At 42.4% G+C, this 26151-nt stretch overlaps 2 protein-coding genes across 2 annotated transcripts; one reads left to right on the top strand and one right to left on the bottom strand.

The window, feature by feature from the left end:
• Positions 1-905: 905 nt before the first annotated feature.
• LOC109166466 lies at positions 906-9958 on the top strand. Its single transcript, XM_019315419.1, has 2 exons — positions 906-1268; positions 9812-9958. The coding sequence occupies exons 1-2, from the start codon at positions 906-908 to the stop codon at positions 9956-9958; spliced, it is 510 nt and encodes a 169-aa protein (XP_019170964.1).
• Positions 9959-16127: 6169 nt separating this feature from the next.
• On the bottom strand, positions 16128-19334 carry LOC109166446 (glucan endo-1,3-beta-glucosidase 14-like). Its single transcript, XM_019315403.1, has 3 exons — positions 19143-19334; positions 17980-19046; positions 16128-16660 (listed from the first exon to the last, which is right to left on the bottom strand). The coding sequence occupies exons 1-3, from the start codon at positions 19210-19212 to the stop codon at positions 16574-16576; spliced, it is 1224 nt and encodes a 407-aa protein (XP_019170948.1). The 5' UTR covers positions 19213-19334; the 3' UTR covers positions 16128-16573.
• Positions 19335-26151: the final 6817 nt, after the last annotated feature.

Raw genomic sequence — 26151 nt, 5'->3', positions numbered from 1 at the left:
ACTTGTGCGGCCGGGTAAATTGGAGGGGCGGCGACTGGAGCCGTGTACGCAGGCGTGTATGGTGGATAGCCAACCGGGGGCGTGTAATACATCGGTTGGCCAGGCCAATACCCGTACGGCGGAGGTGGGACCGGGTATGGATACTGGCCGGGATACATCATCGGCTGTTGTGGATACGGCTGACCGGGTGTTGGGTACCCCGGTCGAATGTAGTTCACCGGCTGTTGGGCGGCCGGGAATGTGTTGGATGGATGTGGTGGTGAGAAATTGAGGTTGAGGTCCATCGTCTGACCTTGTTGTTGTGTTGCCTGGTGGTCGGATGAGCTTGCTGCATCCGCCTGGTCGTCAGCAAAGAGGTTTTGTGCCCACGGATACATTGTTGATGAAGGATCGGGTGCTCGTCAAGACGTTTGCTTTCTTGCACGGGTCCCCACGAACGGCGCCAAAATGATAGTGCTAATTACTACGTAAGCAATAATTAAACAAACTCGAGACCAATTAAAGCAAGTAAATATCTTTATTGATCACGGTGAAGGCCCTAAGTACAATCTACTTGGTTGCTCTGAGTACCGACTGACTGCGGTCGCGATTCTCTAACAACAACCTATCGATCGTTCAAAAGTCCTCCACACTGTAGCTACTGTGGGTATTTATAGCCGCTGCGCCGGAGACACAATTCCGGTCGTTCGGCATGCTCTCCACGTAGCCACCACGTGTCATCCTCCCGGGTGCCCTGTCTGTCGTCGCAAGGAGCCGCCACGTGTCCTTTGTCAACTCTCTCGCCAAAGGGCTACCGCTCGGGCAATTCCCGGTCGGACCCCGACCGGGTTCTTCACAAGAAGCCCGACCTGTTACCTGCAAAAACAAGAAGGAAAGGACGAAGGCATACCGGTCGGGGTAAAGCTATGTCGGTCGGGATATTCCCTACCAGGTACATGAAACACAACCGCGTGGCGGTGGCGTACCCACAGGCAAATGGGCAGGTGGAGAACGCCAACAGAACTATAGTCGACGACATCAAAAAGAACCTGGACGCAGCTGGAGGAACATGGGTAGAGGAGCTGGACACCGTCCTATGGGCATACCGCACCACCCCAAGAAAGGCCACCGGGGAGACACCATTCGCGCTGGCATACGAGTTCGAAGCACGGGCTCCCACCGAAGCTGTGATACCGTCCTATCGGGTTGCAATATACGACCCTGACCTCAACGAGCAACACCACGCCACCGACCTCCACCTCATCGACGACAGAAGGGAGGAGGCCATGGTCTGCGCAGAAAATTACCAGCGTCAAATAAAAACTTACCATGACAACCGAGTCCGACCCCGTTACTTCCAGGTTGGCGACTACATCCTCCGAAGAAGGGAGGCGAGCCGACCCCAAGACGGAGGCAAATTTGCAAAGAAAAGGGAGGGACCGTATGCTATTGAGGCCATAATATCAACAGTCAACACAAGACTCATCACTCACAAAGATAACACGGGAACACATCCCAAACCACAACGCAAAGGAATAAGACTCACCCAACGGCAACACATGCCAAAGCAACACATGCCTACGTGACTACACACGTCACGAGAGAAGAACACACAACACCGGTTACACAAGCCCTCGCGACATCACCCATCACGAGTTGATATGCCTTCCTTATGCCCTGTTCCAACCTTATGGCTACCCCCAACCTTATATCTTCTTCCAACCATTACCTCCAGGACCCCTGTACAGCCAAGTCCAACCTTATTTCCCCGGGACCGTCGTCCCCCACCAAAGACCACCAACGAGACCACCAATTCATAGTACACAAGGTACTGTACATGGCAACACATGCCCGGATAACACATGTTATCCCCCAAAAACGTGAACCTTATACAAAGGCCACAACTCCATAATCACGTCACGGTCACCACGAGGACCGCAACAATACCTTGGTGACTAGTGTCCCATACCACTAATCGTGCAGCAAGTAAAGCCACACACGCACCACAACTCAACAAGAGTCAAACAACGGATCACAACGAAGGTATGAAACATACTCAACCAAGGAACGGGTCACAATCCAACAACAACAACGATGAATAACACAAGTTATCATCAACCAAACGGAAGGTACAAACCACACACACAGCATTAAGACAATAAACTAGCATGCTTAATAACGGAGAAACTCAAGATAGTTCCGAGGAACACACAAGAAACCTCTTGGTCCAACGAAACACAATGTTGAACACTTAGCACGATTCAAGACACCAAAGTCCTACATGGATACCTACCATACAGTTCTAGACATACGAAACATCAAGAAGACACTCAAATAGTTCCACAAAAGAGCATCGGGAAGTTAAAAGACCAAATACTGAGTCAAACGAATCACGGGGAACAAATCCCGAACAAACACCACCATGTACCTGCGGGTGGACCCACGGGTAGTGCCCCACCCGTGGTTCCGCCCGCGGGAACATATTCCCACAGGGCTATGTACCCGCGGGTAGGCCGGTGAGTGGTGCCCCGCCCGCCGTTCCGCCCGCGGGAACACTCCTGTTCCACAACAAATCCCTTCGGGGATTTTCTTCTCCAAACACAAATTCAAGTCCAAAACATGACAAATCTCACCCAATACAACAAAATGACTTGAACCACGGAAAATGCCAAGCAATGGCACAAAGGAACCCTAAACACAAGCTCTAGATATGCAATATCACAAGACAAATGCATAAACCCTTATATTTCATAGCAAAACACAAGTAGAATCCAAGAAATCACATATAGGTAAGCAAAATAGGTTTTGTAGAGCATGGGCTACCTCTTGTAGACCAAAAGACTTCACTTTACACCACAACAAGCTCCCCACAAGGCTTACTTTCCAAACCTACTTCAAGATCAAACCAAAAGATCATAAAGATCCTACCTTTAAGAAAAAGACAACTAAGATGGAACAAAAAACACAAGATGGACTTAGATCTTACCCTCCTAGATGCCCAAATAGGTGAAAGGTTGAATCTTGGAAGCAAATCTTGGAATCTTGACAAGGGTCTCAACTTGGCTTGAAGAATAAGCTACACTTCTTTTCTAGAGAGAAGATAGACCTAATTTCTAGGAATTGTAAGGAATGAAATGAAGAAGTCTTCTAGGTTAGGTTACAATATTCACTCTTGGTGAAAAGTCAAGAATACCCTTACTAACCTTTAGAAAGTGTAAGGAACAAGGGAACTCCTCTCAAAGCTCAAGGTACAACACAACTTTAAGGTTGACTAGTCAAATACTAGTCCTTGAGTATTAAAAATCAGGATTTTAGGAATTAATTCTTCAAATAAAATAGGATTAATTATTCAATTAATCCATGGATTGAATGTGGATTTTTGGGGTGTCACATCCTCTCCCCCTTCAAAGAAGCTTCGTCCCCGATGCTTGGTTACGACGAATTAAAAGCAAACGGTGAAATGAAACAACATTGTGACAAGAAATTCAAGAATATCTCTTTTGGTCAAAGATTCCAAAAGAACTCACAAGGATTCCAAAGCAAAGAAGTATTCCAAAGCAAGAAAGAAGGCATTTCAAATGCAAGGATTGGCAAGAGTTCAACAAGCAGATAGATTGAGCATCAAGAACTCTAGCCTCAACACAACCACCGACTTCTAGACAACAACCAAGAACTAGACTACTAACTCCAAACACCAACTAACAAGCTAGCTAAACAACAAGACAACAAGCAAAAACAAGCAAGCACACAAAGCAAACAACAACCTATCACCAAGCTAACAACGGCTAAGAAGGAAACAACAAGTAAAAAGGCGAACAGGATTACCGCGACACAAGCTAGAACTCCTCACTCTCCGACTCCTCGGCCTCTTCAGACTCCTCTTCGTCTTCGTCTCTGCGGCTAGAACTGGCTTCAAACTGATCAGCCTCTGATGCACTGCGACGAACTGAGCCTTCATAAACGCGAAGCCTTCGGCGATCATACTGTTCTGTTGACGGAGCAAGGTGACAACACGCTCCTCATGCGCCATGACGTCATGCTCCCTCTTCGTGCGAGCTTCTTTCCTCCTCCGGTTTTCCACATTGTTTTAATCACTTTCTTCAGCTTCGGCGGCCTCCGGTGCTCCCACTTCATCCTCTTGGTCTGCTTCCTCCTCAACTTCTTCGTCACCGCCCAAACTCTGGACTGCGAGGCTCAATTTCCCTGCATGGATTCCAAGCTCAGCAGCTAACTCCGCCCGTTCATCAGGTGCTTTCCTTGCAACTTCCTCAAGCGTGATGTACTCACCATCATCCAACTGAAACAGATTACAACTCCGGAGATTGGTGGTATCCAATACCATCTTTCCCACGGCCTTCGGGAGACAACCGTCCACACTAACACCCTTCCTAACCAAGATCCAACTCAACACCATCCCATAAGGTAAGCTCTTCCGATTGTGATCCGGGCAAAACACCATGTGTTGCAACATCAAAGCAGGCAGGTTGAACTTAACCATGTTCTTGAGGCAAAAGGCAAAGGTGCACTCCAACTTACCCAACAAACTGCTTTTGCTATTATTAGGAAACAAACAATCCGACACCAACATCATCAAGGTCCTTTGCTCCGCAGACAACCACTTATTCTCTGGCCTAGAGGCTTGAGTGAAACCACTCGTACGACCCAACAGATAGCTCAAATTGTCACAGTACCCCATGGTATCCGTACTAATCCAAGAATGACCACTGTACTGAGCCACTCCGGTAGCAGACAAACTAAACAACTAAGCCAACCTCTTTTCAGATAACACAACCTTCACACCTCTCACCTTAGAGGTGATCTCAAACTTATCACCCTCCTTTGTCACAACCATGTGACGATAAAATTCCTTAACCAGACTCGGGTAAGTCTCGGCCTTTATGGCGAGAAACCCATCCAACAAACCTTGATACCTAAGCATATCCAACAAGGAACTAGGAAAAGATTCCGGATCAAAAGCTTTACCTTCAAGGACGAGGTAATGGGTATCCACCCATTCCGCTTTCCTAGCCAAACTTGATCTTCTAGGCATGATTGAAGATGACCCAAAGCTCAACAAAAAGGACCCAAGGCTTCTCCTCTTTCTCCTCTCTCTCTCGCTGCTCTCTCTCTCTCTCTCTCTCTCTCTCTCTCGCTCAGCTTCTCTCTCTCGGCGACACAGCTCCGGCGGCGAACGACAGCGACGATCGGCGGCGAAGGGCGGTGGTGCGGCAGGTGGTGCGACGGCGGGTTGGTGGTGCGGCGACGGGGAGGTAGGTGCTTGGTGGTTCACGGGTAGGGAAGAAGAAGAGGGAAGAAGATTTGGGAAATTTAGGGATTTTTTGGAGAAAGATTTGGGGAAAAGATGATTTAATTTGGGGATTTGGGTAAGGTGGAAATTTGTGGTTTAAATAGGATTAAAATTGGTTAAGTTCTAAGAAAGACAATTGGCTTAAGTGGTTAAGAGGTTGGGTTAACAAAGATTAGGCTCGGGTTCGAAACTTAAAGGTTACAATTAAACATTAGGCTTGGCTTTTAAGCTACACAAGGAAAGGTTTTTTTTTGTATGAATTTTTCTATTTCCAAATTCAAAGAATACTTGGAAAATTTAGGGAGTTCTCAAGGAATTGTTGTAAGAACAACCAAGTATAAAGATTGTAGAATTGGCCCAAATCGCAAAACATGACAAGGATGGATTGCTAACTTCACAACGAAGCTTATATACCAAACTAAAGAAATCACTTAGCAAGAAGAGTCTACACTAAACCCCAAGAGAGTTGCTATCAAAGAAAAGCATGCCAAGGATTGCCAAACAAGGACAACTACGAAACACAAAGTAACACTCAAGACACAACGAACACGATGATTTCGGAAAAACAAAGATAGGCTAGAGGAAAGGGGTTACCTGCCACTTCATCCTCCATCAAGCCCTCCGACTTAGCCTGTGAACGCGCCATCACGAAAACTCTTCCAGGTGGCCTAGCTCCGACCGCTCCACGACCTGAACTCCCTCCCGATGCTCCTCCGGCTCTCGGGGGTGGCGGCAACGCTCTCTGACCGGCAAACTGGGGACACTCCGCGACTTTGTGACCACGATCCCCGCATCGGAAACACCTAAACGCCTGGCCATGACAAACTTGGCCCGCGTGCACCTTCCCACATATTCGACAAACAACCGACTTAGCTTGATCCCGATGCTCCACCCTGATAGGTCCTTGAGAAGAAGATGACACAGCCTTGGCTGGAAAACTCGGTCGGGGCTTCTGGAAGGTGGAAGAACCTCCGCTCTCAACCCTCTTCCTAGCTAGCTCATACGATCCTTTCTGAAGCTGCTGAACACGATACAGATCCGCGGCACTCAGGTACGCATCCTTAAGGGAACTTGGCCTACTCACCGTCAACGCTTTTCGTGCCTCATAATTCAGACCGGCAACGAAATGCTCAACCTTAGCAAGCTCTGTAGGCACAAGCATCCTCGCGAAGTGCGCCAACTCCAAGAACTTCTTGTGGTACTCGACCACAGATAAGGATCCTTGCTGCAGATGAAGGAACTCATCAAACATGGCGGCTCGCACATGCGCTAGGTAGAACCTCTCACGCATTCTGTCCTTGAGCGCGGTCCAATCAAACCCAAGCTCTTCAAGGAAGGTCGGACCTTCGTGGACCCACCACAGATCAGCTTCTTGGCAAAAGTAGCACGTTGCCAGTTCTACTCTTCTCTCCTCGGGGCAACCCACAACGGTGAAGATCTTATCAAACACCCGTAACCACTCTTCCAAGACTACCGGGTCTTCTTCGCCGGCGAAGGTTGACGGCCGATGTCCCGACACCAAACGACCTACATCTCGGTGCCCAGCAGGGGGAGGAGGCGGCACAGCTTGATTGTTGTTCAGCAAGGCTTCATTGAGCGTCTGCATCGTTTGCGTCAGCTGATGGAGATTCTGAGCGAGCTGCTCGTTCATCGGGGTCTCCGGGGTGCGAGCGCGGGGACGAGGAGGTATCGCAACTTCTACAACAACAATGAGGTTACCAAAAGAGAGCAAACAACCAAGACAGAAAGCAACGCACAGCTCACCGCGCAACCTAGAGTCCTAAGCCTAACACTTAGCTTCTTAAGGTCGCATAGAGGTCTCAAAACACACTTAACCACTTAGAAAGTCTAGACTTAACTCTTCGTAGGCTCAAAACCAAGGCTTTGATACCAACTGTAACACCCCCCCCCCCCCAAACACGACCTATATAAAAAGCCTTAACACATGCAGATCAAACAACACAACTAGCACAGCGGAAGATAAAACGAGAACTGGATAAAACAAATCCAAACGGGGTGTTACGCCACGTCTACCAAACACGGTAAACGCTACGGCGATCAATCTGCAAGTGTATACATCTATCCCAAAGACATCAGTCTAAAACTACATTTGGCGCACAGGCCACAAAATAAGGATAAAGGTACTAAGCTACCGGCCACTAGACATCGCGCTCATCTAGACATCACCTGAAAGATACAAAGATAAACATTGGGACGACGCCCGGTCAGCGATAATTGTTGGTAACCCACCAATACATGTGAAATATCATACATAGATAGATATAAGTTGTAAAACCATTTTCGAAACGGAATACATAAGTATATAAGTCAAAAAGCCAAGATCAACAGTCAACACAAAACTCATCACTCACAAAGATAACACGGGAACACATCCCAAACCACAACGCAAAGGAATAAGACTCACCCAACGGCAACACATGCCAAAGCAACACATGCCTCCGTGACTACAAACGTCACGAGAGAAGAACACACAACACCGGCTACACAAGCCCTCGCGACATCACCCATCACGAGTTGATATGCCTTCCTTATGCCCTGTTCCAACCTTATGGCTACCCCCAACCTTATATCTTCTTCCAACCATTACCTCCAGGACCCCTGTATAGCCAAGTCCAACCTTAATCCCCCGGGACCGTCGTCCCCCACCAACGACCACCAACGAGACCACCAATTCATAGTGCACAAGGTACCGTACACGGAAACACATGCCCGGATAACACATGTTATCCCCCAAAAACGTGAACCTTATACAAAGGCCACAACTCTATAATCACGTCACGGCCACCACAAGGACCGCTGCAATACCTTGGTGACTAGTGTCCCATACCACTAATCGTGCAATCCAGGTAAAGCCACACACGCACCACAACTCAACAAGAGTCAAACAACGGATCACAATGAAGGTATGAAACATACTCAACCAAGGAACGGGTCACAACCCAACAACAACAACGATGAATAACACAAGTTATCATCAACCAAATGGAAGTTACAAACCACAGACACGCTAGCATTAAGACAATAAACTAGGATGCTTAACAACGGAGAAACTCAAGATAGTTCCGAGGAACACACAAGACACCTCTTGATCCAACGAAACACAATGTTGAACACTTAGCACGATTCAAGACACCAAAGTCCTACATGGATACCTACCATATAGTTCTAGACATACGAAACATCAAGAAGACACTCAAATAGTTCCACAAAAGAACATTGGGAAGTCAAAAGGCCAAATACCGAGTCAAACGGATCACGGGGAACAAATCCCGAACAATCACCACCATGTACCCACGGGTAGTGCCCCACCCGCGGTTCCGCCCGCGGGAACATATTCCCACAGGGCTATGTACCCGCGGGTAGGCCGGCGGTTGGTGCCCGCCCGCCGTTCCGCCCGCGGGAACACTCCTGTTCCACAACAAATCCCTTCAGGGATTTTCTTCTCCAAACACAAATTCAAGTCCAAAACATGCCAAATCTCACCCAATACAACAAAATGACTTGAACCATGGAAAATGCCAAGAAATGGCACAAAGGAATCCTAAACACAAGCTCTAGATATGCAATATCACAAGACAAATGCATAAACCCTCACATTTCATAGCAAAACACAAGTAGAATCCAAGAAATCACATATAGGTAAGCAAAATAGGTTTTGTAGAGCATGGGTTACCTCTTGTAGACCAAAAGACTTCACTTTAAACCACAACAAGCTCCCCACAAGGCTTACTTTCCAAACCCACTTCAAGATCAAACCAAAAGATCATAAAGATCCTACCTTTAAGAAAAAGACAACTAAGATGGAACAAAAAAACACAAGATGGACTTAGATCTTACCCTCCTAGATGCCCAAATAGGTGAAAGGTTGAATCTTGGAAGCAAATCTTGGAATCTTGACAAGGGTCTCAACTTGGCTTGAAGAATAAGCTACACTTCTTTTCTAGAGAGAAGGTAGAGCTAATTTCTAGGAATTGTAAGGAATGAAATGAAGAAGTCTTCTAGGTTAGGTTACAATACTAACTCTTGGTGAAAAGTTAAGAATACCCTTACTAACCTTTAGAAAGTGTAAGGAACAAGGGAACTCCCCCAAAGCTCAAGGTACAACACAACTTTAAGGTTGACTAGTCAAATACTAGTCCTTGAGTATTAAAAATCAGGATTTTAGGAATTAATTCTTCAAATAAAATAGGATTAATTATTCAATTAATCCATGGATTGAATGTGGATTTTTGGGGTGTCACATTCAGGGCCACCTGATGCGCTGTGCGCTCCCGCAACCGGCTGGCTATCAACTCACCATGCTGATCCTCCAGCGCCACGAGTTTGTCACTCACGTCCTGGCGAGCCCGCGTCTCGGTCTCCAGCTGCTCGCGAGTACTCCCTATAACTTTCTCCATGGACACAGCACGGACAACCGCTTATATAAAGGCAAGCATAAGTAGTAGACAAGATAACAAGAAGCAAGGAAACATAGCGTTTTCAAAAAAGGGTACATACCTCTAGCAAAGGGCGGAGGATGGCATGGTCCTCATGCATGGCCGCGTCGTGGGGCAGAAGGAGGCTGCGCAAAAGGGCATCCAGGGGATATCCCCGCTAAGTATCGAGACTGCAGGCGGGAGGTGGACGGACCAATCAGTTAAGGCACCCTGATGGGGTCGGCCAGACGACCATCCGACAGGTGGTCCGCATCAGAGGCGGACTGTAACACCCGGTGTTACGAGTCCTAAAACCAATTAATTAATTAATTAATAGCCCAAGAGAAAGAATAAATTATAATGATTAATTAGGGAAAAAGGCTCACCGTAGCCCATGGGCCCTCCTATATAAACCCAACCCCTAATCCCAATAGGGTTAGACCCTAAATAAGATCCCTAGATCTATAAATAGGGAACTTAGGAAGCACCTAGAACTCCTCCCACAAGAATAACGCCCCACCACCCCAAAAGAGCTCCAAGAATCCCCTTAGGAGAAATCAAGAAAGCAAGGAAGCTTAAAGAAAGATCCTTCGTAGCCAAGGAATTTATTAAGGCTAAGAGGTAACCCATGTCTCAACAAAACCTATTTTCATAGCTATGATTCCCCCTTAGGGTTTCCCCCATATTATTGTGTATTGGCGAGATATGATGATTATTATTGATGTTTGATGTGATGATCCCATGAGAGATCTTGATAATCTTGATATTGGGAGATTCTTGATGATTATGGAATTCTTGATGATTATATGGAGTTCTTGATGATTATGTGTCGTTCTTGATAATTGTGTGATGCTCTTAATGTTTATGTGTTATTCTTACCGAATCTTGCAATTAGAAGACGAACCATATTCTTGTTGATATAAAAGTGATTGGAACCCTAGGTTGTATCGTATAATCTTATTCTTGGATTATCGGGTGGGGAAATCGCATGTTTGGGTGTTGATTATATTTAGAAAAGCATGATAGGTTATGTGCCGTTCGTTTCTTGTATTTGATTCGTTAATTGTCTACGTGTTGTCGTTAATTGCGTTGAAAAGTGTCTAAGCATGGTTTCGGGTTCCACAACGGTTCCCGGGGCGAAAAGTGATGAAAAGAGTCAGTGGGGGGTAGGTGGGGGGGTAGGGGACCCGCCACCTACCCATGGCCGTAAAACACCGCCCGGCAGCGGGTGGCCGGCGGGCGGGCAGCTGCCCGCCGGCGACCCGCTGCCCGGAACAGTAGAATCCGGCGGGCAGCCGGCGGGTGGCCCCCACCCACCGGCTACCCGCTGGAAAATTGTCCCACTCGGGACCCCGGCTTCCCCGTTTGATGTTCCCCGTTCCCCGTGGTGTCCCAACGGACTCCGTTTATCGTGCCTATGTCTAGTTTGATGTTTCGGGTACCGTTCGTAGGTTTATGAGTCTATTATATTGCATGCTAGTTGAATTGGTATCCCGTTGACCTAGGTGGAAGAAGTATGAACCCCTTAGGACTATTCTTAGTAAGTGATGGATCACGCATAGGTTTTGTTATACGTTTTTCTCCCCCTTCCTAATGTGTACTGTGGGTTGCATGTGCTTGCTATGTGTTATGTGTGTGCTACCCAATTCGGTTGCGATCGGATTGGTTATCCTGAGCTGCGGTTCAGAAGCTGGCTGCGGTCAGATTGATACTCTTGGGCTGCGGTCCACCGTTTGGTTGCAATCAAACGTTTCTATACGAGCTGCGGTTCGTCCTTTTTCCTGGCTGCGGTCAGATGACATTCTCTTGGGCTGCGGTCCACTGTTTGGTTGCGATCAAACACTATGATGAGCTGCGGTTCATCGGTCGGTTGCGATCGACCCCTCCGTGTTGCGATACGGGGCAGGGTGCTGCGGGGCCGTGTCAGAGCTATATGCGCTGACCCTCATGTATGGGCATGCGATTGGTCCTGTGGCGCCAACAAAGTGTGTTATGTGTTGTGACATGGACGAGTTGTGATTACGAGTGTCTTGGGGGATGTGACTGTGGGATTTATATTGGGGATTGTTCATGTTGGGTTATGATCATTGTTTATGCTTTGCCTTATCTGCCTTATCTGTTGTGAACTGCATATGCTCGTTATAACTGTGCTTGTGTCTAGCCTTATCTGTCGAGTCATTCCCGGTTTTAAAGCTAGTGTTCGTAGGATATATCTTCATGCTCAAAATGGTTTTCGTATATCTATATATATCTCTATATGTATTGTATTTCAACGCGTTGGAGTGGGTTACCAGCATCTCTCGCTGAACAGATATATTTGGCTTTCAGGCACAGGAGATTAAGTCACTGGAGTGCGCTAGAGCTTAGAAGTAGATAGTTTCCCTTTTGGCCTGCGTGCCACGTTTACGTATTTACGCTTTGAGGATATTAGTTAGTTAGCCTGTGCACTTGGGTTCTCTAGCCCAGGTGTGGCATAGCACCCCGAACGCTTGTATTTATATCTTGGGATTTAATAAGATTCTACCTTTATTATAAGTTTTAAATGTCTTGAAAATCTGGGGTGTTACACGGACCTCGCCTCACGGCGGCGTGATACCCGGGGACCTGAGGGAACCCGGACGCCCGAGGTGGCATGGCTAGTCTCGCCAATCTTGCGACGCTTCGGGTCCTCGCCACCACGGTTCCGCAAACTCTCCATAAGGGTCACGAGGGCGGCGCGACGTGGAGCCATACCTATACACCAAGACAAATCAGTGAGCACTTCAAGCGAAAATGCATAAACAAACAGGCATGCAGGCACGTCGACGAGGTGACAAACCAGAGCTGGTAGGAGGAGGCGTCGAATGTCCGGCTCACAACTCAATAACATCGTCCTCTGGATCATCGCTAGCAGACTCCTCCTCGGTCTCCCCCGCAGAGTCTGGATGAGGGGCAGGAGTGCCACGAGGAGGCGGAGGAGGGAGGTCGCGGGTAAAACCCGCCCTGACCAAGGACGCGTGGTCGAAAAGATCCTGGGAGTCTAACATGTCAGCCGTGTCGCCCAAAAACGCCTCGGCCAGGACCTCAAGCTCCGGGGTGGACCGCGGGCAAAGGCACTTACGAAAGTACCCACCCCAAGGCACCTCAAAAGGGAGTTTCTCGCCTGTAGAGACAAACACGAACCGGGGCTTCCAACCCTTGTTGAAATCCCGTACGTGTCCCATAATCCTCGTCCCCGGTCGAGCCGTGAACGCCATGTACCCCTTGCTCTCCTTAGATGAGGAATTGGTCGCGGTAAAAAAAGAGTGGAAAAGGTCCAGGTTAGGGCAGATACCCACCTCGACACACCGAACAATAAAGGCTGCCACCGCCCGATGGGAGTTGGGGACTAGTTGACCCACAGATATACGATGGAAGTTCAGGAGCTCGATGGTGAAGGGGTGAAGGGGGAAAGCTAAACCCATGAGAAGAGATGTAACATGGACCCCAAAGAAATTGGGTCCAGGAGGCTCTAGTATAGTTGTCCCGGGAGGCGGGATGTGGACCTCGGCTGACGGGCCAACCAAGGCCTTCGCCACGGCGATATCGTGACCCCTCAAGGAGGATCCAAACCCCCGAGGGATGGCGGAGTCAAGTACGGTATACTGGCTCAAGGGGAAGGGGTCCGGGAGTGGCGTGGGAACCAACATGAAGGGGGGATGTGTGGCTAACGGATCTATGTACGGGTACTCGATATAATAATGGTCAACCTCGGGAGAAGGAAACCGGTCTAAATCAATAGACTCGTCATCGCTAGGCGGGAGGTCCGCGTAGTCAATGGAGTCTAAGATGGACCAATAATTGATAATCAAAAGTAGGTCTACCGGGTGCGTGTCCTCAGCAAGAGGCACTATGCTCATAAAAAGAGAGCTACGGAACTCTAAAAGGGGGTTTGCACGAAACTCACCCGACTCAAGCAAGGAGGGGATGACGAAGGAAGCACGAAGGGAGGACACGAGGAGCACGGGTCGGCCTCGGGGGGCTGGGGTCGGCGTGGGTGGGGTCAACCTCAGCAGGGGGCTGGGGTCGGCCGGGGTGCTAGTCGGCAGATCGGCGGCAGACGGCGGTCGGTGGTCGGCAGCGGGAGGATGGCCGGAAAATTTGGGGAGAGGAGAGGGAGAGAGTTTTTCAGTTTTGTGGAGCTTTGTGTGTGTGAGGAATGAAGGGAAGGCTACTTTATATAGGGGAGGGAGGGGAAAAAAGGGGGGGGAGGGGAGAAAGAGAAGACATCTTTTGGGAAAAATGGGGGAAATTTTGGGGAGAGGGAAAGGTGTGGTGTTGGGAATGTGAGGAGGTTTGTGGAGATGGATGGGGTACTTAAAGGGGAAGTGGAAGGGTTGTAGTAGGATGAGGACTCTTAACTGATAAGAATTTATACAGGCTTGAATTCCAGTCCGGTTAGGAGTCTTATCGCGCCAAGAATTCTACGAGAGGAAAGGGTGAATTTTTGGAACATGATTCAGGGCCCCGTAATTATTAAACTCATTTTTACTCTCTCGTGCTAACAGCTCCTCGCAGCCCCGAGAGTGGGGGACTGATGATGGAATAATCACGGAGCCGGAGCGGAGCAACAGAATACGAACCGGGTCGGACCCCGCGCCCACCCGCGGAGCAGGACGAACCACCCCGGGGTCGGCCCAGTGGGGGGTCGGCATGGGCCGACCTCCCCGAGCTCGGCTGAGCCCCATGGGCTCAAACGAACCCATGCTCGGCCCATTGGCCGAGCTCCGTGCTCGGCCAAGGGCCGGGTCCTCGCGTGGAGCGAGTCCTGCGGCGCGGACCGCGGCTCCTCCCGCGGGCCCAGGGCCCGTAGCAGCCGGGGAGTATATAAACACCCCCCAGTGTCCTAATTAGGCATCTCATATTTTTCCTACAACATTTGTCTTGTTATTACACGTCCCGAACCTCTGTAATATCGTTTTATGCTCAATTAATATAATATTTATCGTTTTGTTATTTATTTTTTATATTCAAACATATATACGGGTTGTATAATCCGGACCCCCGGGTTCATATAATCCATCAATTATTACTATTATTATTAAAAAATGGAATGTAAGAAAAAAATTGCCATATCATTAAATTTGTAATGTCTCAACCTAATGAAGCACACAGCAGAGCTCGATCTCATGACCTTTCACATAAAAGAGGTCACTACATACCATTTGAGCACAAGATGTTTGGCAGTAGTAAAATAGACTTAATTGCATGATTATATTGAATTCAAGAATTTAATTAAAATTTTTTAAAATTTAGTGATTTTTTTTGAAAAACCAATGTGGTTGCATTTATATATGAATCAAAATAGAGTTTGGAGGGATTCCATCCCAGTACATAGCTATAGAAAAATTAAAAGCGTCTGACGCTAAAAAATTTAGTGATTTAATTTATGTGTTGCTAATAGTTGAAAGATTTATTTTATATTTTTTATTTGGAGTGGTTGAATATCAATGCGGGGTTCATGTGCACCATGTTAGCTGATTTTGGACAAAAACTTTGTTTTCTTTGTCAACATATATAGAATGGCCAAAGTGCCTTTTCGTAAAGATAGCCGCAGGTGACTATGCAGTTACAGTGCTAGCTGACGGTTATGGCCAGCCAATAAAGCTAGGAGCTAGGAAAGTTACGAATTTCCTAATCCATCTTATCATGAATTAATAATATTTTTTTTGCAATCACTAATGTGAATTAGATAAATATCATTTCAGTGTAATAGTCAATAATTAATATAAAAGAAATAAATCACATTAGACAGATTTTATGTGATTGATTCAATTGAGAAACTGTTAGTAAGAATTGATCATGAATTAATTTTGAGCGTATGGTAAATTATAAAAGATAATTCATTAATAAACTCCAAATGTTGTTATTAAAACTTGTAAGCACATAAATATAACAAAAATGCTCATAAGAACAAATTATCGAACATGGGAATACAAAGGAAGTTTTATTATTTTTTTGTTGGTATCGTGTGATAAAACTAATGGAGAAAAAAGAAGCAATGGAGAAGCACTCGGTGGAGACGAAAGAAAAGAGGAGTAAAAAAGATTAAAATATTCGTATTATTTTACCTATTAATATTTTTTAGTGAGTTTTAGACGACAATTAGATCAAAGTGACTAAAATTGATAAAATATAAATAGTTAAAGTACTAAATTGATACTTTTGAAAGTCGTGGATTAAAAGTAACAAGACCACAATAATCATAGGACCAAATTAAAAGTGAAATTAACTCCTAATTCAATTGTCGTCTAATCACTACTATTTAGGGTCATTTTATTTTTATTTTTATATGCACCAAAATAGGAAGAAAAAAAAAAAAAAAAAAAAAAAAACAGTTGTTGCAGAATCCACATTCAAAAGTAAAGATCTTTAATTGAAACCCATTTTTGTTCTCTCAATGAATTCCCTCTTCATTGATTAAATAATAATCATCATAGAAAAGAGAAGTGTACATGTACATTCAATTTCCTAATTCCATAAGCAAAAGAGAAATAAAAGTAAAGATTCCTAAAACGTATAATGAAACATATTTACTCTATCATCATCGTAATATTATCCACACCATCTATCAGTAATGTGACATGTTTAGACTTTCATTTTTAATCCTGAACTTCATTCTTCATTCTATCTGTCGTAATCTTGACCCTTCAAACTTTTGGGATATGTTGTTCTTGAATATGGTGTAGGCCATATTTGGGTCGTGATCGATCGATCCTTCATGAAACTCTTCACTGTTGCGATGCCAAATGGCCACGGCAACACCTCAACATTTTCTTGCTCCAAATGTGGCAGGTGCCAAATTACATCCAAGCCCCCCACCACCATTGCTTTAGTGTTGTCTTCTAATCATAGCTTGCCATGCCAACAAATGTACAAGCATCCACAACACCAGACTTTGATATTCCATATGCTCTACCTGTTTGCCAATAATTGTTGCCAAGATGACCAAACGTGGGACAAGAGGGAAAAAATAATTAAGTATTAATAATACATTATGTATATATCAAAAATAAATAAATAAATAAGTTATAAGCAATAAGACTTTAATTTCTATAAAAGGTCATTCTATATAAGCCGGTTTTTGACCCGTGCATAATGCCCAACTGCATAGGGGCTCAATATCTATTTTTGACCTATCTGTTTAAGAAATTATAAAAAAAAAAATATGTAATTACACCGACATCCCTTCACGCCTCTTTCTATTTGTCTAAAATCAACTGTTTTTTTCTCCAAATCACACACCACCATTAAAGAGGGCATGATTCTTCCTTCTTCCATTCATTTTACAACTTTCCCCCAAATTTCTTTGATTATCAAAATTGCAATTCAATTTTCATTTCTCCCTCCTAATTAATTGAGCATGATTATGGCAAAATGATTCAAATTTTTTGACATAATTCAATTTTCTTCTTAATCAAATCTTCAATTTTTACGCCTCAACACTGCTGGAAATTATGAAATTTTCGACCACTTGAAAGTCATCTTAAATCAAGTCGAAAGTCTTGTTCCGACCACTTTTGGTATCCAGAAAAATCTTTATTGCTATTTCCGACCACTTTTTACTTTCAACTTGATTTAAAATCACTTTCAGGCGGTCAAAACGGTCAGAAATTTCATAATTTCCAGTAGTGCAAATAGTTAAATTAGAGCCTCATTTATTTACCAGAAAGTGACCTCAAAAATTCAAAAGACGCCCTGTATATAACACTTTATTCTAAAAAAAAATAACTCACTTTGATATAATCATATGAATTTGCTCCACCCCATCCAACCAATTGTTTAGCATAAGGAAATTACAATTCATTTTTCACTTAATTTTAAAAAGTGAAAAAATTCCACACTTTAGTACGACACCCAACAATCTCCCCTCAGTATACACATCCCATCCATCCGGGACTGAACTCAGCTACTATCTTGCCATCATTTGGCCAACCTAATTGACGCCCAATAATCCCCTCCCAGCCCAGTAGCATGCCGGTTGCCCATTCCATCCAGGACTAGACTCGACTAATGTCTCGCTATCAATTCAAACTCGTTATCTTAACTCCTATAAGTCAAGAATGTTTAACCACATCCTTCCATGTTAAGGCAGCCACAAGACCACGTCTCGAATCAAGTAGGTAGGGGTTGAACTCGGCCGACACGGCCAACGCCCATCAATTTTTTATTTTTTATTTTTAAAAATTAAATAGAATTAAGAGGAAAAGAAAAAAATTCAATAGCTAAAATGGTTACCTTTGTAGCAGAGGAAGCCAGGGAAACGGAAGCAGATGAGGGTGATGAAGAAGCAGAGTTAGAAGAGGTGGAGGACAACAGTCCGACATTATAAGCCATGGTCCCATCAGGTTGAAACAAACCATAGTTCCTCTCCGAGGTTGGCCCAGGCTTCATGTCTTCATTAAACAACGCGAAAAGATAAACCTCCAATCTCATGTTGGGCCGCAACGGCGTCCCTTCATTAAGAAGCTGCCTCCTCATCAAATTCCTGTTATAAATCGCCGCATTCTGGAGCGTGGCGCCCACCTCGTCGGCGTCTCCTTTCGACGGCCACCCTGTCTCCGACACCCTCACCTCCACGCCGGTGAACCCCATCCGCGAAATGGCGAAAACCACGGCGTCCACCTGCGCGTATAGCATGTTGTCGTAGCGTAGCCTCGTGTAGGGGTCCACCATCCCGGCGTTGGGGTTGAATAGAACGTAGTCCAGAGAGATTTTCGCCGGCGAGTCTTTGTAAGCGAAATACGGGTAAGCGTTTATCCAAAACGGCGATCCCGTGGCGGCCAAGAACTGGAGGAATTGCTTCATCACCCCGGAGATCTCCGGCTTGAAATACCCACTCGACGGCGGGAACGAATTCCCCAGAACCGCCAGGGAATGAGGGGACGATACCTGAATGTAACGGTCAAATCCTTGTTTTACCAGAGCTGCATGGATGTTGACCATGGCGGGTACGAGGTAGCCCATCAATGACGTGTCGTCGTCGGTGATAATCTCGTTCCCGACGGAGATCCCGCCGATCTTCGCGCCGGGGAAGTACGGCTTAATATTGGCGCTCACCCACTGGTTGGCCTGTTGCGGGTCGCCGGCCAAACTGGCCAGCATTTCGTTCTCGACCGTCACGAAGAGTTCAACGTTGGAGTTCGCGAATGCCGTCAAGATTTCCGGGTTGGTGTCGTAGATTCTTGCCTTCGTGATCCTCAGAGCTTCCAGGAGTTGCAGAGCTTTCTCCGGCGGCGGCAAATTGTTTCCGATCTGACCATAATTGATCCCAAGGCATTCCACTTCTCTAAGAAAACCAAAACCTGTTCAACAATCCAAGAATAGAATGGGTCACATGCAACCAATGCAACAAATTAAAAAACACGAATTAACAAGAAACCGGCAGGATTTAGTTATACCAGAAAGGAAAATGGAGAGCCCAAGAAGAAGAAATTGTAGAAAAGTGATTCTTCTAAGAGAAGTATTCATGGCAATGAAGAAGAAGAAAGTGATTGTTATTCTTTGGTGGAGAATGGTGGTGGGCAGAGTGCGGCGGCCGGGAGACAAGAAAGAAGTGGCAGAGGGATTTTATAGGGAAGTATGATGAGAATTCTTTTCTTTACTTGTTTGCTTTTTATGGTTTTATTTGAGGGTAATAAGTTTGCCTTGGCTTCATCTACGTATCCTCTTGTATTCTCCCCATCTCTGTCACCAACATTAATAATAATAATAATAATAATAATAATAATAATAATAATAAAAGAAACAATGCAATTTTAGTTCTTCAATTGTTTCATGCTAATGGTTTTAACAGTTACAATATACACCTCTAACCCCTTAAAAACGTTGTTCCTGAAATAACAAAACTATTAAACTCTATTAAAATTTTTCTTAGTACATGGGGACATGGGTATTTGAATACTTTTTAATGTTTCTTTTTTAATTATAATCTTATTTAGTATCAATATTTCATTTGTAAAATAAAAAATATGATTTTAACAGTGTTATGTAAGAGAAATAGAGACGATGTGCCATAGTTGAAAAGTAAAAATTTAACGAAGAATGTTATCAAATTTCTAATTGTCGGTGCGCACAAGGGATCTACTCACTTTGGGTATAATTACTCCTACACTGTGGCTTTCGAAATTCAAACTTTGATCTTTTTTCTCAAATACTATCTACTGAACCATTAAACTAAGATCGTGCGGACTATTAAGTAAATTTCTTGACCACACATAATGATGTCACTCATTTCATAAGCACATAATGAATGATAATAAGGCGAAAATTCAGAGGAGAATTCAAGAAGAAAAAATAAACATTATTCATTATTTTAAAAAGTAAGCCTCAACCTCTTATATTTAAGAATATGTTTAAAATATTAAACTAAAATATGAATTTTTTAAAGTTAAAAAAAAAAAAAAGAAGAAATAAATTAAATAGGATTGCGGCTAAAACTATTTGATAAAGCAACCCTGGCGCTCTAAAATAATTAATTAGCCAATAAAAATTGCCAATAAAACTTTAATATCTTTTTAATTAAGCTAGCCGTTGGACCATTTGACAAGTAAAATCTTAGGAACAACAACATTTTCTTTGCGAGAACGAAAAGTGGGATTATTATATTATAAATTTTTGGCAAATCAAATAGGGAATGGGTATATCATCAATCCTTAATTTTGGGCTTCGTAACATCGTTGCAGTGTGTAATAATTAGGCTAAAGTTGTTGATTTTTTTAGCATAAATTGACATAGAAAGTGTTTATTTTGGGGTATAAATATATGTTGGGTCCACTCTGGATTTGAGTCGGGTTTAGTGGATTGGGGTTCTTCGTAATAAGACGAAAAGATTGATATATTGTAGATCAAAACAAGTAATAAGTGAAAGAGAAATTGATTTTCAAAATAGACACATTTAAGTCGAAAATGAGGTGGACGCTACAACGCTTCTAGCACCATCGGGAGGTTGCAAATCAATTTTTAGGAGAGTGTGAGTACACATGACTCGAATTTCTCTTTCTTCTTGTTGAGTTAAAATCTCAAATTTTGAAAACTCTTTCTCAATTTTATTTATTTTATATAAATAATTCGAAGATGCTGGTTTTGTACCAAGCTTTGAATCCTTTGATTGAGACTGATTTTCTAAAAATTAAATCTTTTTGTGCTAATTTCGTACTAGTTTATTGAAATTATTTTTCCATAAAATAAATTCATATTTTTCATTATATAAATTCATATTTTTGATTATATATATATATATATATATATATATATATATATATATATATATATATATATATATATATATATATATATAATTTTTGGTGTATCAACTTATTCACTAACAACAAAAGTTGTTAGTCTAACCTCAACCTCAAGTCCTCAACCTCAACCTTTGTATCAATTTCAATTTAGTTTTTTCTTTTTCCTCCATAGTATTAGTGATATATATAACAAACAAGCACATAATAATTATACTATATCAGTACATCATACTAAATTGGATACATTTTATAAATGAATAAATTTTATTTTTAGTCCTCGACTATTATGGCATTGTCACATTAATTCTCAGTGTACATATTTTCCAGTAGGTCAAGCAGACAAGTACACTTAACTACGGAATTCTTCGGTTATATGGTTGTCATATCCTTTTTAAAATCAATTGATGATAAGTAAGTGGACACTACTCATTTAACCACATTCCTTCATGGTAAGCCACAATGTCACGTTTTGAATCGAGTAAGGGCTAAACGCGACCGACTCGACCGATCCGACTAACGTCCAACAAAAAAATAGGACTAAATGTGATAATGTTATAATAAATAATTAAAATTGGAATTTTTTCATTATACATCGTGTTTGTCAATTTTTAGTTAGATCTTAATCTGGTTTGACCATAAGTAACAAGAAAAAAGAAAAAAAAGAAAAAAAAAAAGTTATAGGTGGCTTAGATGTTAGCTAGTAAAATTATAAGAATTGAGGAGGAGCCCATTAGGTAATCCGTTTTAGGAATTTGGAGCACCAAAAGTAAAGCAACGTCAAATAGAATATACACAAAGATGATGTCAAAAGTCATAGTATCATAATGACCATCTTCATTACAATATTTCCATTATTACTGCAACAAAAGGCTAGTGCCGTTTCAATAATCGTAATAAATTCGTTATGAAAAGAGAAATGATTAGTGATGTGGTCATTATAGTTTAATTTATCTTAAATAAAGCTATCAGAAACCTTTTTTGACAAAGAGACAATTAAGGTGTGGTTATATTGACTCTTTGGCACTGTTTGACCAATCGTTATGCCATGGAATCGTGTTCACCATCCATGGTGAACACGGTCCCAACGGTGTTAGTGCACCGTTATCTTTTTTTTTTTTCTTAATTAATCGTGTGACTTTTATTCTTCATTTTTACATTTCGCGGTTTCACTTTAATTTGAGGTGAGCAATGATTTCGGACATTCATAAATTATGAATCCATACCTGCACATTCACTTTGGAACCATGCCTACACATTCCCGTCCGAAACCATGGCTGCTCCTCTGTAGCGCAAGCTTCTTCAACATTCATAAATTATGAATTTTCTGTTATGAGATTATGAATTTTCTGTTATGAGATTATGAATTTTCAGTAAATTCATAATCTCATAACAGAAAATTCATAATTTAATAAATGTTTTTCTTTTATGCGATTATGAATTTTCTGTTATGAGATTATGAATTTACAGTACATTCATAATCTCATAACAGAAAATTCATAATCTGACCAAACGCGCGCCGTTAACATCACATTCGCGAAATTTTTTTTCTTTTTACATAAAAACGGCGCCGTTTGGACCCGTGTTCACTATTCATGGTGAACACGTTTCCAGGGCATAATTTACCCTGTTTGACAAAGCTTGTTTCCTAAAAGAAGCTCGTAGTTTAAAATAAGCTAGTAGCTTCTTAATTTTTTTCCATCTATATACTTATTATTTTAAAGAAATGACATCATTTATCCTTTCCAATTAAATTTTTCTTCTTCTTCTTCTTTATCCGCAACTTTCACCGCAATTATTATTATTATTATTATTATTATTATTATTATTAGATGAAGGAGATTCACAACAATATTGATACTTCATTATGGGATACTAAATCATGATTATGCTAATAATTTTATTTTAAAATGTTAATTTATTTTGAACACAAAATGTTAAATTTTAATATGTAAACAAATTAATTTAAATTTTATGAAGATATCATTTTTTTGTCTTTTTACATTTATCAACTTATCAAAAAGCTAGTTTTACCAAACACTTTCAAGCATAACAGCTAGCTTAACAACTCTTCCGTTTTCCGCTCCTAACTTATAACTTTTCAGCTTTCAGCTACTTTTAAGCTTCCAGCTACCTTTTCAGCTAGGTTTGCCAAACATAGCCTTTATGTTTCAGTTGAGAAAGTAGTTATGAACAGATACTACATTGTGAGAGTCAGTAGTATTTAAAAAAAAAAAGATATGGCTAAATTGCAATTTTTTTTTTTTTGCGTCAATAACTTTTTATGAACAAACTTTCTTTTACCAATTATTATTATTATTATTATTATTATTATTATTATTATTATTATTAAAGACTTTTAATATATAGTAGGATGTTAAACTTAATCCTCCCTCCTCAGCACCAGCTAGCCGTAATTACAAATTCGTGACCTACTCTTAAACCAATTGTCAAGATCAATTGCATACTGCTATATCAAAAGTTATATCTAGTAGCATAGATATAACTTTATTTATTTATTTTTTTTTATACTTGTCTACCACATTTTGAGAGTAAACTTTAAAATTTGGTCCTGTAAGTCTCTGCCCAACAAAAATCAAAATGTAATTTATACGCAATTCAACCTTTCTGAATTAATTAGACCATACACCAGTTGAAATTTTATCTCTACTTCGCCACTAAATTTTTGAAGTAATGTAAAGTATACCATAATATAAATTAATATACGACATCTAAAAATATAATAAGTCTCGGTCCATGCTATATTCCTGATTTATGTCTATTTTTTGTTAATTTTTTATGCATTATGCTATAAGAGTTGTACTATATAATTTTTTAAAAAGAAAATTTTAGTTTTGGTCCTATAACTATTAGGGTATTGTTAATTGGAGTTAATGAGTTTAAAAACTATCAATTTGACTCCATAATTATTCAAATTTTCTTAATTTCAGTCCCTCCAGTAAAATTGCCGACGTGGAGTAACAAAATATTTATTCATGTGTTGTTATTTTTTACCATTGAAATACCAATCTTGAACCTCTTCTTCTTCTTTTCTATTCTTTTCTTTTTGTTTGTTGTTTGATTTTTGGTGCAGAAGAATCAGATAGATGGCAAAAGCTTAATGGGGTCGAGTGACGCTAAGCTTATGGAGAAACCAATGGGCGGCCAAGATCAACAGCAGAAGCAAGCTTTGCCGTCGCCGCAACAACCTCTGAAATGCCCACGTTGTGATTCATCGAACACCAAGTTTTGTTACTACAATAATTACAGTTTGTCTCAGCCCAGGCACTTCTGCAAGGCTTGTAAGAGAATCAAGAGACCACCAGTGCCAAAAGAACAAGAGAATCAAGAGGCCATCGGTGCCGTATGCTTCATCGTCAACTAATCATGATCACCATATCTCAAAATTAAAGAGGGATACTCACCAATTCAATTGATCGAATTATCGTGCAGCTCCAGCATGGCGACCGAGAGTTGCATACTAGGGTGTTGAAAAAACATTCAATAATGTGATATTCTAGAAACTTGTTGTCCCACATTGCTTTCAAATGAGTCTTTTACCCACCTTTTACCCGCCTTTCTTTGAGCTCAAAATTATCAACTCACTTATCCTCTCCTCTTCTTCTCTCTTCTCTTCCATCTGAGCACAGAGTTAGCCCGGTTCTATCTGTGTATTAATTGTGCCGGTTAATCGTAGTTAGTCTATGTTACCCATTAGAGGTACCGGGTTTCAAGACTGTAACTTTTAAAATTCCCAACAATTAAAAGCAATTCCCAAAATGTCAAACTACATTGTTAAAATATCTGTCGATCTCTCAAAAATCGAGCCTCTAAACGGTATGAATTACTGTAGGTGGTCGGTCAATTAGATGATGATACAGTTTGAGTCCACTGAACTCAACTATGTTTTAACCACCGACCTAGATCAAAATTTACCTCCTTCCTAGACCACACGTTCTGAGCAAGCTCAAACAGAGTCTAAAGTCACAATTCTTGATGCTACTCCTGACCTGAAAATGCCCACCCCTAAAACCCACTACTTTGTCTCAAGAAATTCGGGCCAAGTATGAAAGAGACAACAAAATTATGCGAGGGACTCTACTACAACATATGTCTAACACACTGCTCAACATATATGCTCTGCATAATTCCACCAAAATCATTTGTGACATGTTACAGAAGAAACATGGTGCTGACGATGCAGGACGAAGAACATATGCAGTGGGACGCTGGCTGAACTATAAATTGGTAGATTCAAAGTCGATAGTGGAGCAAGTTCGCGAGTATGAGAATATGGTTGCAGACCTGGTGACAGAAGGTATCTCGGTAAGTGATCTGCTACAAACTTATGCACTGGTGGAAAAAATACCCGAGTCCTGGGCAGAATTTCAGAACAAAATGAAGTATGAGACCAAATACAACACATGAGAGCGGATGGTGAATCATATCAGCATTGAAGAGGCTTTTCACTTCAAACAAAGGTCTATTTCTATCACTGAAAATTTAAATGCTAATAACGAAGAAACTAGTGCCAAAGATGTCAGGAAGAAAACTGGAGGAGGACAAAACAAGAACTAGAAGAAGGGCTTTAAAGCAACAACAACAACCGGTTCAAGAACAACAAAAATCAGAAATAAGGGAAAGGAGGCGTGTGCCTTGTTTATGGATAACATGGACACCGTGTAGCACAATGTTACCACCGCAAGGTCACGAATGACCAACACACTTAGAAAACAAATTAAGAGGAGGTCAGGAACTAAGAAAACTTGTTGGAAAACGTGGAGGTGGTGGCAGTAGTGGTGACAATGGAGGCAAACATGGTTGGAGTTTCCGAGGAGTGGAGAGTGGATACCGAAGCGTCTCGTCACTTCTGCGCAAATAGGAGACTGTTCAAAAACTTCCAACCAATCGTCGAAGGGCAATGAGAGCAAGTTTATATGGGGAATGGCAGCATGGATGAGGTAAGAAGTAAAAGGAATGTAGAGATTAAGTTTTGCTCTAATAAGTACCTATTTTTGTATGATGTGATGCATGTATGTTCCCTCTCTGCGTAGAAATTTGGTCTCAGGGGCCCTGTTGGTAAGGGTTGTGATCAAACTAGTTTTTGAGTCAGACCGTTTGATTATGACTCGCAGAGGGGAGTATTTGGGGAAAGGGGGACTTACGT

Source organism: Ipomoea nil, unplaced genomic scaffold (genome assembly GCF_001879475.1).
Source record: "Ipomoea nil cultivar Tokyo-kokei standard unplaced genomic scaffold, Asagao_1.1 scaffold3100, whole genome shotgun sequence".
Classification (NCBI taxonomy): domain Eukaryota; kingdom Viridiplantae; phylum Streptophyta; class Magnoliopsida; order Solanales; family Convolvulaceae; genus Ipomoea; species Ipomoea nil.
This window is presented reverse-complemented; position numbering and strand designations above follow the sequence as displayed.

What these genes read in the sequence shown, in the direction of transcription:
- LOC109166466 (XM_019315419.1), top strand. Translation starts at nt 906, where the DNA reads ATGTCGGTCGGGATATTCCCTACCAGGTACATGAAACACAACCGCGTG. An exon ending in ACAGAAGGGAGGAGGCCATG is followed by an intron (nt 1,269 to 9,811) that starts GTCTGCGCAGAA and finishes ACATACCTCTAG; the next exon opens with CAAAGGGCGGAGGATGGCAT.
- LOC109166446 (XM_019315403.1), bottom strand. Translation starts at nt 19,212, where the DNA reads ATGAATACTTCTCTTAGAAGAATCACTTTTCTACAATTTCTTCTTCTT. An exon ending in GCTCTCCATTTTCCTTTCTG is followed by an intron (nt 19,047 to 19,142) that starts GTATAACTAAAT and finishes ATTGTTGAACAG; the next exon opens with GTTTTGGTTTTCTTAGAGAA. An exon ending in TGGCTTCCTCTGCTACAAAG is followed by an intron (nt 16,661 to 17,979) that starts GTAACCATTTTA and finishes ATTGGCAAACAG; the next exon opens with GTAGAGCATATGGAATATCA.